Source organism: Citrus clementina, unplaced genomic scaffold (genome assembly GCF_000493195.1).
Source record: "Citrus clementina cultivar Clemenules unplaced genomic scaffold, Citrus_clementina_v1.0 scaffold_7, whole genome shotgun sequence".
NCBI lineage: Eukaryota > Viridiplantae > Streptophyta > Magnoliopsida > Sapindales > Rutaceae > Citrus > Citrus x clementina.
The window spans coordinates 5,127,811-5,139,866 of NW_006262075.1; the positions used below are offsets into that span (position 1 = coordinate 5,127,811).

General features: G+C 36.5%; 2 protein-coding genes across 4 annotated transcripts; both read right to left on the reverse strand.

Moving 5' to 3' along the window:
* Positions 1 to 1,998: 1,998 nt before the first annotated feature.
* Positions 1,999 to 6,335, reverse strand: LOC18037300 (protein NETWORKED 2D). Of its 2 annotated transcripts, XM_024180971.1 has the most exons (3): positions 6,268 to 6,335; positions 5,896 to 6,137; positions 1,999 to 5,393 (listed from the first exon to the last, which is right to left on the reverse strand). In XM_024180971.1, the coding sequence occupies exons 2-3, from the start codon at positions 5,987 to 5,989 to the stop codon at positions 2,113 to 2,115; spliced, it is 3,375 nt and encodes a 1,124-aa protein (XP_024036739.1). In that variant the 5' UTR covers positions 5,990 to 6,137; positions 6,268 to 6,335; the 3' UTR covers positions 1,999 to 2,112. The 2 variants fall into 2 exon arrangements, with proteins under 2 accessions (XP_024036739.1, XP_024036738.1); XM_024180970.1 differs by lacking the exon at positions 6,268 to 6,335 and having other exon boundaries at positions 5,896 to 6,198.
* A 1,878-nt stretch (positions 6,336 to 8,213) lies between these two features.
* On the reverse strand, positions 8,214 to 11,425 carry LOC18037171. Of its 2 annotated transcripts, XM_024180972.1 has the most exons (3): positions 11,074 to 11,425; positions 10,182 to 10,705; positions 8,214 to 8,913 (listed from the first exon to the last, which is right to left on the reverse strand). In XM_024180972.1, the coding sequence occupies exons 2-3, from the start codon at positions 10,642 to 10,644 to the stop codon at positions 8,864 to 8,866; spliced, it is 513 nt and encodes a 170-aa protein (XP_024036740.1). In that variant the 5' UTR covers positions 10,645 to 10,705; positions 11,074 to 11,425; the 3' UTR covers positions 8,214 to 8,863. The 2 variants fall into 2 exon arrangements, with proteins under 2 accessions (XP_024036740.1, XP_006426266.1); XM_006426203.2 differs by lacking the exon at positions 11,074 to 11,425 and having other exon boundaries at positions 10,182 to 11,059.
* Positions 11,426 to 12,056: the final 631 nt, after the last annotated feature.

Below are 12,056 nucleotides of genomic sequence, written 5' to 3' on the forward strand. Positions count from 1 at the left end.
AGATCAGATGCATGAAACTATCTTCAAGGTAGGATGCACATTTCACTATGTGATAGACGAGAACACCAACTGGGGATATTATGTTATCTGTGACATAATCTCCTAAGCCTATTATGTGTTTTGGTACTGGCTAAACATATACTATGTTGCCCTACTATTTGAGCTAAACCTTATCCATACTAGCAAAAGATATGGGCAAGGGAAATGGTTCGACAAGATGTAACCTTGAAGTTTATCAATGAGTACCATCTCACATATAGTACAATCGTGATCGTCAACTTAATAGATATATGGGGAAGATACGAACCGCCTATGGTCCAAGTGGTAGACACGACCATTCCCATGAAGAAATAGGCTCCATGTGATCAGGATGCCTGACGGCAAGGAAAATATTGGCAAAAGTATATATGACAGTTCACATGTATATAACTCACAGCCTAATTTCACCACAAGTCCAAAGTACACCAGATCTCTACTTCAGGGAATAAATCAGGAACCTGAGGCTCCATAATGACGAAAATGCAGAAGCAGAGATGCAGAATATGTATAACGACTACCTTATGCGTCATGGAAGGTTAGAAGAGGTCAATCCATGGAAACCACCAAATGTGGATAAATGGAGATGAGAACTAGAGGAAATAACAAACTGGCTAGACAATGACCAATGGCCACAGCAAGAGCCTAGACCGCAGCCAGATGCTGATGAAAAAATGGATTGGCAAGATCTGGTAAACAAAATGGAGATCTTGGCCCACTGGTCAGGAAGGAGCACGCCAACAAGCAACAACTCTGGACTTTAGCAGAAGCAAAGTGAACCGCGCAGTGGAAGCAATGGTGATAATAATGTGTAGATATTTGTAACAAAGATATGCATGTATCAGGAGTGCACATGAGAGATTCCCTAAGGATAAGTATATATTGTGTGATATAATGTAAAGTGTGATGAGTTATAAATGAGATTTTTTTATGATAAGAATGTAATAATGTAAATAGTAAAAAGAGATTTCATTGGTGCCTATAAGAAGGATTTTCTGGGAGTGTAGTTGATTATTGAGTCTTGGAGTCATTGTATGATATAGTCTTGGGTGAAATCTTGTATTCTACATTTCTTGTAATAAAATCAACCTTTATTATTACTTTTCCTAAAATCTTGTATTCCCCAAGAATAGGCATGGGGAGCAGCTGGCCCAAACGCATTATATGAGTCCTGATCTCGCGCCCCCCGCCCCCCCAACAAAACATATACACAGGCTGTTGTACTATGCTGAAAATTTCTTGAATGTTTTCCATATATGGGTGGCGATGTCAGAATGATAACTATGTTGTAAAGGTATTAATGTCAATTATTTGCCAATAAAATCAGTAGAGGTTGTTCATATTTAACCAAAAGATTAGGCTGTAGCTATAATCTGCAGAACGGTCAATCTAAATTCTTTTACGTCCCCATTAAGGCCTAAAATTTCATTTGAGCTGAACTTTTAAGCTATGTGTTTGCCTTCATACTTGGTAAATGAAAACATATTATATCTCATGACTTCAAAGATGAAAGTCCGCTGCTGCGAATTATTCTGTGCAAGTATATTGTTTTCATCAACATGGCTCCGTACTGATTTGATTCTTAAATTATCATTATTAACGAATGTTAATAGTCTTTGCCAGAATGGAGTGATGATTGATTATCAATGCTAAGTATGTATTTGACAAAATACGCATGTTCTTAAAACATTCAATGCTGCCTAGTGTATGATATGAAATTGAAATTCTCAGATAACTGTGAAATATTGGAGATAATTGGAATCTGATAATAGAAGCTGAAAATCTAGCGTTGTGTTGAACTGAGGAAAACAATCTAGCGTTGCGTTAAACCGAAAAATCTGGTTTAGAAGTAAAAAAAATCCTTAGTGTTTCTGTTGATTGAATAATTTGAAATCTACAAACATCTAGAACAAAAAGTAAAATAAATGAAAAAAAAAAGAAAAAGAAAAAGAAATTGTCCAAACCAAAAATGAAATTTTTTTTGGCTTCTGTCAACATACCATTACCACGAAAACGAAATGAACGAAAAAATAACTCTTCCACGCAACCACTGTTGAGTAACAATGGGTTACCTATTTACTTCACTCCAGTCCTAAAACCATTGTACTTCCTTGTCAGAGCTGGGTGCATGCTGAAGAAGAATGACGAGCGTTGCTTCTTTTGTTTGACACCAAAGATAAACGATCGCAATGGAACGCTGCTCCTACTATTTGAGTGTTCCAGCTTTTGACTCTTGGAGTCAGAAAGCCCAAATTTCTCACCCAGCATACTCAGTGTCTTTTCAACTTCAATTTGGAGATTTTTAACATGATCAAGACCTGCTTGCAGCTCCTCTGCAACTTTGTTATTCTCTTGTTTCATGTTTAAAACCTCACCTTGGAACTTTGCAGCCTGATAGCTCGTGAATTTGAAGTCGTCATCTTCAGCACTCGTCTTCAATGCTTTTGTTATTTCTTCTTGAATGTTGCTCAGAGATGAGCATCTGGACGTTAGTTCCTCTTTCAACAACAGACATTTCTCTATCCACAACGTTAGTTCTGTCTGTATCTCTCCCATATGCTTGTACAATGGTCGCCCATCTGACTTTAGAGCGTATCTTGCGGTACTACTCCCTTCTTGCTTCCTTTGTTTCTCCTCCAGTTTAGATACCAGTTTCGATATGTCATTCTTTAAATCTTTAACTTCGGTGTCAAATTTCTGTATTTGATGGAATGAAGCGCTGAATCTTAACCAAAAATCCAAGTTCTCCTCTAGCAGTTCGTCAATGTCCATCCTGAATTTTTCTTCTGTTTCTGAAGTTGGTTGAGGTTGCTCTCCGTGAATCACCACGACCTCCACTTCTCTATCTGTTGGCCGAGTGCCAGTGGCTTCAGATTGATAATCTAAATTGTTGTATTCGCCAAAGGCTGCTTGCAGAATGCTCAGTTTCTGGCGCAAGGACAGTATTTCTTCATCCTTCTCAGTGTTAGCACTTCTCAGTTCCTCTAGCTGCATTTTTGCCACGTCATTGCTGTCCCTGGTTTTCACGCCTGATTCATCAAGCTTCTTCTTGGCCTCCTTGTAGTTCCGAAGAACTGTAGTATACTCGGCCAATATAGTTTTTTCTCTATTTTCCATGCCTTTCAGGAACATCTCCTTCCAATCTGGTTCGCACTCTTGTTCCGCTGCCTGTTCCCGGCTTTGAACATTGACAAAGTGATCTGGTTTTGTTGATGCAGCTTGCTCCTCAATCTTTTCCTCTTTCATCTGCTTCTGACTTCCCTCTACAAGTTTACCAGGTTCATCATTTCCCTGGTATTGACCAACAACTTCTCCCTGATTTCCAGGAGAATTAGTAAGCTCTTGTTCTGTGATATCGTTTACATTTTCTGCCTGCATTTCCAGTTTCATCAGCTTCTGACTTCCCTCCACAAGTTTAAGAGGTTCATCATTTGCCTGGTATCGACCAGCAACTTCTTGCCGACTTCCAGGAGTATCAGTAAGCTCATATTCTTTGGTATCGTTTGCAACTTCTGTCTGCATTTCCTCTTTCAACTGCTTCTGACTTCCCTCTACAGGTTTACCAGGTTCATCATTTTCCTGGTTTTGACCAACTTCTCCCTGATTTCCAGGAGTATCAGTAAGCTCTTGTTCTCTGGTGTCATTTACAATTTCTGTCTGCACATCCCTAGTCTTTTTGGGAACGTCACCGTGATTTAGTTTTTCCTCTTGTTCTTTCGACTCTTCTATTGACACGACCTCAACCATAGACTCCTCTTCATTTTGGATTGAATCTGATGACTTGAACTCCTCGTCTGGCTTCGCAGAATGCAAATTTTCACTGGCAATATTTGCTGCACCTTCCGATCCTTCAACTCCTTTCTCAAATTGGACTTTGGCTGGAGATTTATTTTCTTCTTCTGCTAATTTTTTTACCTCAATCTCCTCGGATAGTTGAGCACTCTGCAGTTCCTTGAGATCATTATTTGGATTCAGGGCAGCATCTTCTCCTTCAATCTCCTTATGTAACTCAACTCGAAGTGGGTATTTCTCCACATTTTCCGAAGAAATCTCAAGCTCCTCATCTGTCTTTTGAATTTTCAGCTTATGAGAAAGGTGATCAATATTGTAACGAGCTTCAGTTAGATGAGTTTGGAACCTGTAATTCTGGTCTTCAACACTTCGGTTAAGATCCTGAAGCCTAAGCAGCTTTTCTTCCATCTCCACCAGCTTGCTGCTTAAATCTTTTTTGTCATTAATCAGCGACGCCTTATCATCTTCCAAGGTTCGAATTTGTGCTTGAAGTTCATCAGTCTCTGTTCGTAGTCTCTGTACAAGAGTTGTCTGCGATGAAAATGAAGTTTCCAAGTTAACGACCTTGCTCACAACTTCATCAATCTTCTCTGCCATTTCTGTCACAGTTAGAGATCCACTTGACCCGAACTCCAACTGTTCCTTTATCTTCTCCCGTAATAATTCCAAGTCCTCTCTATCTCGTGCTGTACCGACCACATCTATGTCTGATCTATCCGACTCTTCTACTGCCTTCACAGAATCATCTTTTACATGTGGAATTTTCTTACTGCCTTCATTGCCAATAAACTCGTGCTTGAGAGATTCAAACTTGTCACGAGCATCCTTAATCCTCTTTCTTTCTATTTTTGCTTCCTCAGCTGATTTCTCCTGTTCCTCCTCCATCTGAGTCAATGTCTCCCGGCATGATTTCAAAGCTGCTGCTGCCATTAAAGTCCTAGCCTCCTCATCTTCAATGACTATACCTTGTCCAAATTCGTCTTGCAAACTATAGACCCTTTGTTGCAGTTCTTTAATCTGTTCCTCAATGTCCCAATACTTTGCTAGCCAATTCTCATATGAGCTCTTGACAAACTCTTTATCAGTTTGAAGAGTCAAAATCTGTTTCTGAAGCTTGTCAATCTCCTTAAGTCCCTCAGCCTTGCTCAAGCCAGACTTGACAACTTTAGCAGCAGATGCCTTTTTGGAGGACTTACTGGGTCGCAATTTCTTATTGGCCAATGTTATCATGCCTTTTAAATCTTTTTTTGGCAGATTTGGAACCTTTGGGATATTTGCTGTTTGAACTGGAGGCTTCTTAGGGCCTCTTGGGGTGGGATCTTCATCATCATCATCCATAAACGGAACTTGTTCTGGGCAAACACGGGCAATGGTGGTGTTGGCATTCTGTAGCTCTGTTGATATATGGTCATAACGTTCAGCTAAGGCTCGATAAGCACGGTAAGCTTCTTCAACGAAGCTTATGAGCTCCGGTCTCTTTTTGTAGTACATCTCTGCCCTCTTGGCAAAGGAATCTCCATCTTCTTCGATGAGTTTAAGCGTGTAGGCCACCTTTTCCTCCAAATCTGCAATTCCCATTATATTTTTGTTAACGTACAGTTTACTATATACACGACTCCTTCAAAGCAATATGATTCTAGATGAGTTTCAAAACTTCTTTAATCCTTTTTTTTTATTTTTCGGTTATTTTGGCATAATTGGTGTTGGTGTTGGTATTTTGTCCATTTGAACATGCAACCTGAATTAGATTATAAAACAAAACATGAAGGCAGGTGTTAATTAGATCCACTTGACTTGTGTGTTTATGTATTCCTTTCAACATTGTTAATGATTTCTCAATCACAATCGAGGGAGAAAAGAAAAAAGATTAAGTCAGATATTCATGTTTGAAAATCTGATCAAATTAATTCAGAAACCATTATTTATATTCGTATATTAATCTCTACATCAAGTTATTGTAAATGTGATTTGTGAACAACAATCAACATAAAATGAAAGGTGACAGAAAGCTATCCATATATATAGATATATAACATATCTTTAAGATGAATTTGAAAAAAAAAATACCTTGAAGGTTCTGCTCGAGCCATTTAGACTGCTTGGTTCTGATATGGCTAGCCCACCACCATGAATAGGCATTGCTTGCAGCTCTCTGCAACATCTTTGTTATTTGTTTAATCTAATATTATTGGTCTGACTTGTTTGTTCTGCTTTCTCTGTTTCTATTGTATTACCATGAACACGAACATGCAAAAGCTGGCTCTATTTCTGGGTCCGTTTCCTGTTTCTCTCGCCTTTTTCCTTGTTATCTTAATTTCAGAACATGCATGCGGGCCAATGCATAGGCCGATCAATTAGAAATTAAGAGGGAAAAAGAAAATGGAAAAAAAAAAAAAAAACAAGAGAAAGCAAAAGCAAAGGCAATTAGAAAACACGTACAGAAAGTTCTTTCGAGAAACAAAGAAACGTGCAAACACATGGAGATTTAATTGCTTTATGGAGGAGAGCAAAATTCGCCCGATTTCATTGTTGGAACCTTCCTCTTCTCATTATTATAAGTTTATAACTTAATTATACATGTTATATTTTTTAGAGAGATCGAGAAATAAAGCTACCCCAAACTTAGTTGTGCTTCAGAATATTCCTTTACTACAGATACACACTAAGAACTTTTAGATTCATATATTACATTTTTCTTTTTCCAAAAAAGCACCACTTACTCTTTTATATTTCAATAAACAAAAAAATATTCTCCATAATCCCTACAAAAATGGCACAAATACCCTTTGCTGTTACATAATATAGTCAAAATTCGATATTGCAATGGGGAGTTTTGTCAATCTCTAGGGTCGGGGACCTATTCATCGAGATGGACAAATAAATTTTATCTTGTAATGTAAAACTTGAGGGACCAAGACAATATCATTAAACACCACCATATTTATAAATAATGGACTTGATATTTATCCTTAAAAAAAATTAAAAGCAGGCGGTTAAAACTTCTTATCAACTGCAACTTTGAATTTATCTCGAGAAATTCAAAGCAAGGACAGCCAGACACATGACATGGCATGCTTTGTATTGCTAGGGTGTAAAGAGCTGTTAATTTTTTTTTTTGTTTCAATAGTATTAAGAATGAGTTTTAAATTGAATTTTAATATTATGTATCATTCATTTTATTAGATGATTATATGAAATTATTTAACTCTAATTAAAATTTAAATATTAAAATACCTAACTAATATTACTACTTGAAATGATCCGACTTTCTTACAAGAGATAGATGATCATGTCTTTCTATTCTTTTTAATTTTTAAGATTAAGAATTGTTTACGATAAGCAACCTGTCAGTCTGGTCCCGACCATGATCTTCCTTTTATTTTTTCATGTGAAAGTATCTATTTTTAACGAATGGTCACCGCACGCGTCACGATAACTATACGCTTATGAGTAAGGAGGGGTGTCTATGTAGGAATCTGGGGGTGCTCAAATAAGGTCGGTATTTCGGTTATCTTTTTTTTTGGACGGACTTGATTGGATGACCCGAACCGTCCAATTCCAATCAATTTGCTTTTATTGTAAATATTGTTGTGAAAATCGCCGATTGAGACAACTTTTCTTTGCGAGTTGCGTACAAAGCAATGAAGCATACACTTAATTTTAATTAAAGCCGCTAAGATTGAAAATTTGTTATAACCATGGAATTGTCATTTTCAAGGGGAAGAAAGACAATGTAAAATTAGATTACGATGAAACTTGGGTCGTGGGGCCGGCCCGCCCGCCAGCCAGCCAGGCGAACATCGGTGACCGTCCAACTGGCACCAACACAAAACAAACATCCAACAAGTGCCGAGATGTGGGTCAATTGCCCAATTCCCCACAGAATCAATCACAACCTTTCACCTACCACTTTTCCCGGGGTTCCAAATGAAACAGTGAAAGAAACAAGGAAAAATTATCATTTAAACAATAAACTATTTATTATTATTAATTATTCATAAATATAATGCTATTAAGACTAAATAAATGTAATAATACCATATTTTCAAATGAAGATAATATATAATATTATTATTAATTTTTTATGAATATAATACTATTATTTTTAAATAATTTCACTTAGATTGCATAAATTATACTTAATTAAACATAATATTATTATTTTTCAACAAATATAATATTATTTTATTTTAATAAATATAATGATGAAGAGATGAGGGTGGTAATCACACTCCTCGATAAATAAAATAAAATAAAATAATCCACATAGTAAAACTCACCCTCCCTTCTTTAAAATATGTAAATAAAAACTGGAGTAGCAAGCAATTAACACTTTCCCTCTCGAACAAATAAAAACAGTATAAATAATTTTCATTTCCCGAGAGGATAGATAGCATCATGAAAAACCAATGATATAAAATGTTTCCTGGTGGAGCAGGACGAACATCCTGGAATCACAAAAATTGAGAAGTTGACTTGGCTTCTAGCATGAGAAACAAGTGTTAAAGCCTTTTGCTGAACAAAGAATAAAAGAAATCAAAAGGGAAAATTTCGCAGTTTCTATGCTGTCTCTCATTTATCTACGCCAAGGATAAAGAGAGTTATTTACAGTACATCGAGCTAAATACACGGACATTTTTCACATATTCACCATATCAATATTTACAAGAAACAATTTCCACCATATTTCAAGCTGCCCAAATTGGTTGACCCGCTTGCTATTGGACACTAACCATGGAAGGATGACTACAAAATGTGAGATGAACTAGGAAACATCTTTAACTTTTCCTGAGTCATCTCCGGATCGAACAAGCAGCTCAATCTTCTGAATTAATCAAATTTTTATCAAAAAAGGAGGAATGTTATTTATCCCTAGTGGTCTGCTGACGACGCAGCTGATGCAGACCTAACAATTAGCTGTCCGGCTCCAAATTCATATTCTCTAGTTTTATTACCTTATTTCTTTGGATCTTCGGGAGGATGAAGAACTACTTCAGAAATAGCCATTCCATGAATGGTAGAATAGCAGTAGGCTTCAGATGTTTTGAAGAGAAGAAAGCCACAGCTCCATTAAATTGTTTCCTTCTGCATTAGCCAACAAAGTGCAAAGCGCAATCAGCACAATGATAAATTTTATGCCAATCAAGAAAACATACAGAAATGAAGCCATCCAAACACACAAGTTATAATAAAATGATGAGAATACAGATGAAGGAAAAAAGCCATGAACAGTTATAGGTAACAAGTAACACTCTCATTAACAGAACTAAAAACAACAACAAGAGTTTGTGCAAAACCAAATCTGAGAGATTTAAGTCACTCAAGGAGGCAAAATAATGAGAATGACATCCTAGCCCAACCCATTTCAGAACAGGGGATTCTACAATGATGGAGAACAGCTACAATAAATGAAAAGGTGGCCACCTGAATCAGCTTCCTTCCCCCCCTGGCCATGGATTCTTGACATGTAATCAACGTGGTTCAGGGTATTTGGCAGGTGACAATGTAATATTTCACATGCGCAATCTGCAACAGTTGCATCAGTCTTGTTCAGAGTGTTATGAGTTTAACTGCTCCATTTGCAGTCAAATTTTGTACACCATGCAACATGGTCCATTAGAATCACTCCAGTCAACTTAATGAAGCTATGCAAAGTAGAAATTGTATCCCGTAATTTAGGTCATTTATAAAATGGAATGTATCAATCTTGTAAGAATGGGTCGTGCCTGGTGCTTGATGAATGTGAGATCATGACCCTGCCTTCAATATGTTGTTCTGTGGTATCACTGTTCTGAAATCTATTAGGATACCTGAGTCCACACCAATCCCAACTTCCAGTGATGTTCATTCCAGACTATTTCCCATGCATACTATTTTTCAATGACATTGGCTTGTAATGTAGAATCTAAGAAACTATAGTGAATATGCATGAAAGTAGTTACAACAAAGCAGATTAACCAATGAAGAAACAAACAATTGCACAATGATTGCACATTGCATCACTAGTTCCCAAGCCCCAAGCAAATTTGTGTTGTTAAACTAGATGCTAGCAGTATTCAGTCACACACAAGATGAAATCACAATAATCATAATAACGAAAAGAATGATGGATAAACTTCTTCACTCTAATCGTGACTGTACATGAACATCAATACAGCCTGAGATCTTTTAAATTTGACAAATGAACAGTCAACCACTAAACAAAATGCTAAATGACATTCAGAAACAGCTTATAGAAAACAGTAACTCATAGGAACTTAACAGCATTAGGCAGTAAAAACCGCATTAAATAACTCAAAAACTAAATATTCCAAACACGGAATGAAAATATTTGACATAGAAACAGATCATACCATAACCAGGCAATAGCTCATGGGGAAGGTTCTTGATAGCATTCAACAGGTGGATATTAGAAGCCTCCTCCAATTCCTTGCAACCAGGACGATAACAAGGAACCAACACCGCAAAACTATTATCAGACTCATCATCAGTCTGAAAATCAGCCCCATGAGGCTCTAACCACCCGATGGACCAATCAGAATCATCAGATTCAGAACCCGACGAACAAAGACCACCATCTGATGGCACCAGCACAACATCATACTCCTTATCCATCTTCTTCCTCTCTTCCCTACTTTGCCATTTCTTCTTAACTTTTCTTGGTGTTGAAGCTATTCTAGTCGATGGGAATGTCACAGTATCACCAAAAGCCCTTTCATTGGATGATGACGAATTTATAGACCCACTTGAGACAGGCTCTTTCTCTTTGTTACTATTCCACAACCACCAGGAAAATCTAGTCAAAGAAACTGCCATTTATCAAAAACCAACTAGAATTGCAAGTTGCAAGTGAAGCTCTTTTGCAAATGGTTAATGCCTGTTGCAGTAACCACTAGATTAGGAAAACCACATCAATATAAAAGATTAAAATAAGAGAAAATATAAATTCAATCTCAAAAACCCATCAATCTCAAATTATTGGATTTAATTAACAAAAGTCAAAAAATGGCAAAAATAGCTAAAGCATAATCAGTGAAAACAAAAACATGCCTCCCAAATTACTGCACTTAGCCCATGCGAAGTACTATAAATAGAAACATTAAAACACTTAAAACTCTCAACAAAAACAACCGAATGTTACCAAAGATATTATGACTTAAATTATAAAGCCGTTAAAAATAATAATTTTTAAATTTTTTATCAACAACAAAATAATTAAAAGAAAATCTAGAAATCGAAAATTACGGAGAAATTTTCTTGCTTAGTTCAACATTAATTTCCAAAATCATCAACTCGAACCAAACAAAACGAAAGCCACGACCTTGAGGGGTAAACTCGAAATTTTCTGTGATCGCAGAGGATCAAACGGTCAAATTCTACCGGAAAATCACGGGAAAACAAAAAAAAATTGCGGGAAAAAAAATCGATACTTTATAAGCAACTGAGTTCACTTTAAGAACCGGAAACTCATCACCGGAGAGAGAAACAATCTGTAATCAAAATTACAGAACTAGGCCTCACTCATTCTCAGTCTCCGTCCCTCTCCCTCTCAACTGAGGAAAAAAGCTCGTCTTTTCGGTGTTTATATATAAGCGCACGCAAGGGCTTTTTTATTTTTTTAAAAAAAATTAAGGAAACGCTTTCTACTCCTTTTTGTATTTTTGTATTCTGTGGAAAGCAACATCGGACGGTTCAGATTAGAAGGTGCTGCTGTGATGAGACTATTAAAAAGTTAAAATGATTATAAAATGTTGGTGATGAAATAGCTGCCGTCGATTGGCTGACACCCTGAGAATGAGAACCGTACAAATTTGCTGATGTGGGTGGCTAAAGCCCCAATCATTGCTTAGTGTGCGGTTCAAGTTAATGACACGTGTATATTAATCAGCCTTTGGTTTTGGAATCCCAATAAAATTTAGTAAAATAATTCAGATAAAGATATAAGTTGGTCAAATTTGATTGAATTATTTAGTATAATAATAAATTTGTATTAAAAAATAAATTGCCAGTGTCATGGTAACATAATATCCTTGGTATTTTCCCCTTTGTTTTTCAATTTCAGATAATTTTTTTTTAACGTTACAACTTACAAGTACAAATTACGCTGCGGATTTAGTATCTAATGTAACTAAAAAAAATCATGAATAAATATTAACGTAGTCCTCTAGTTGGTATTAATTTTAACCCAACATTATGATTAAACGTTTAATGTAAAACAATAATTTGTC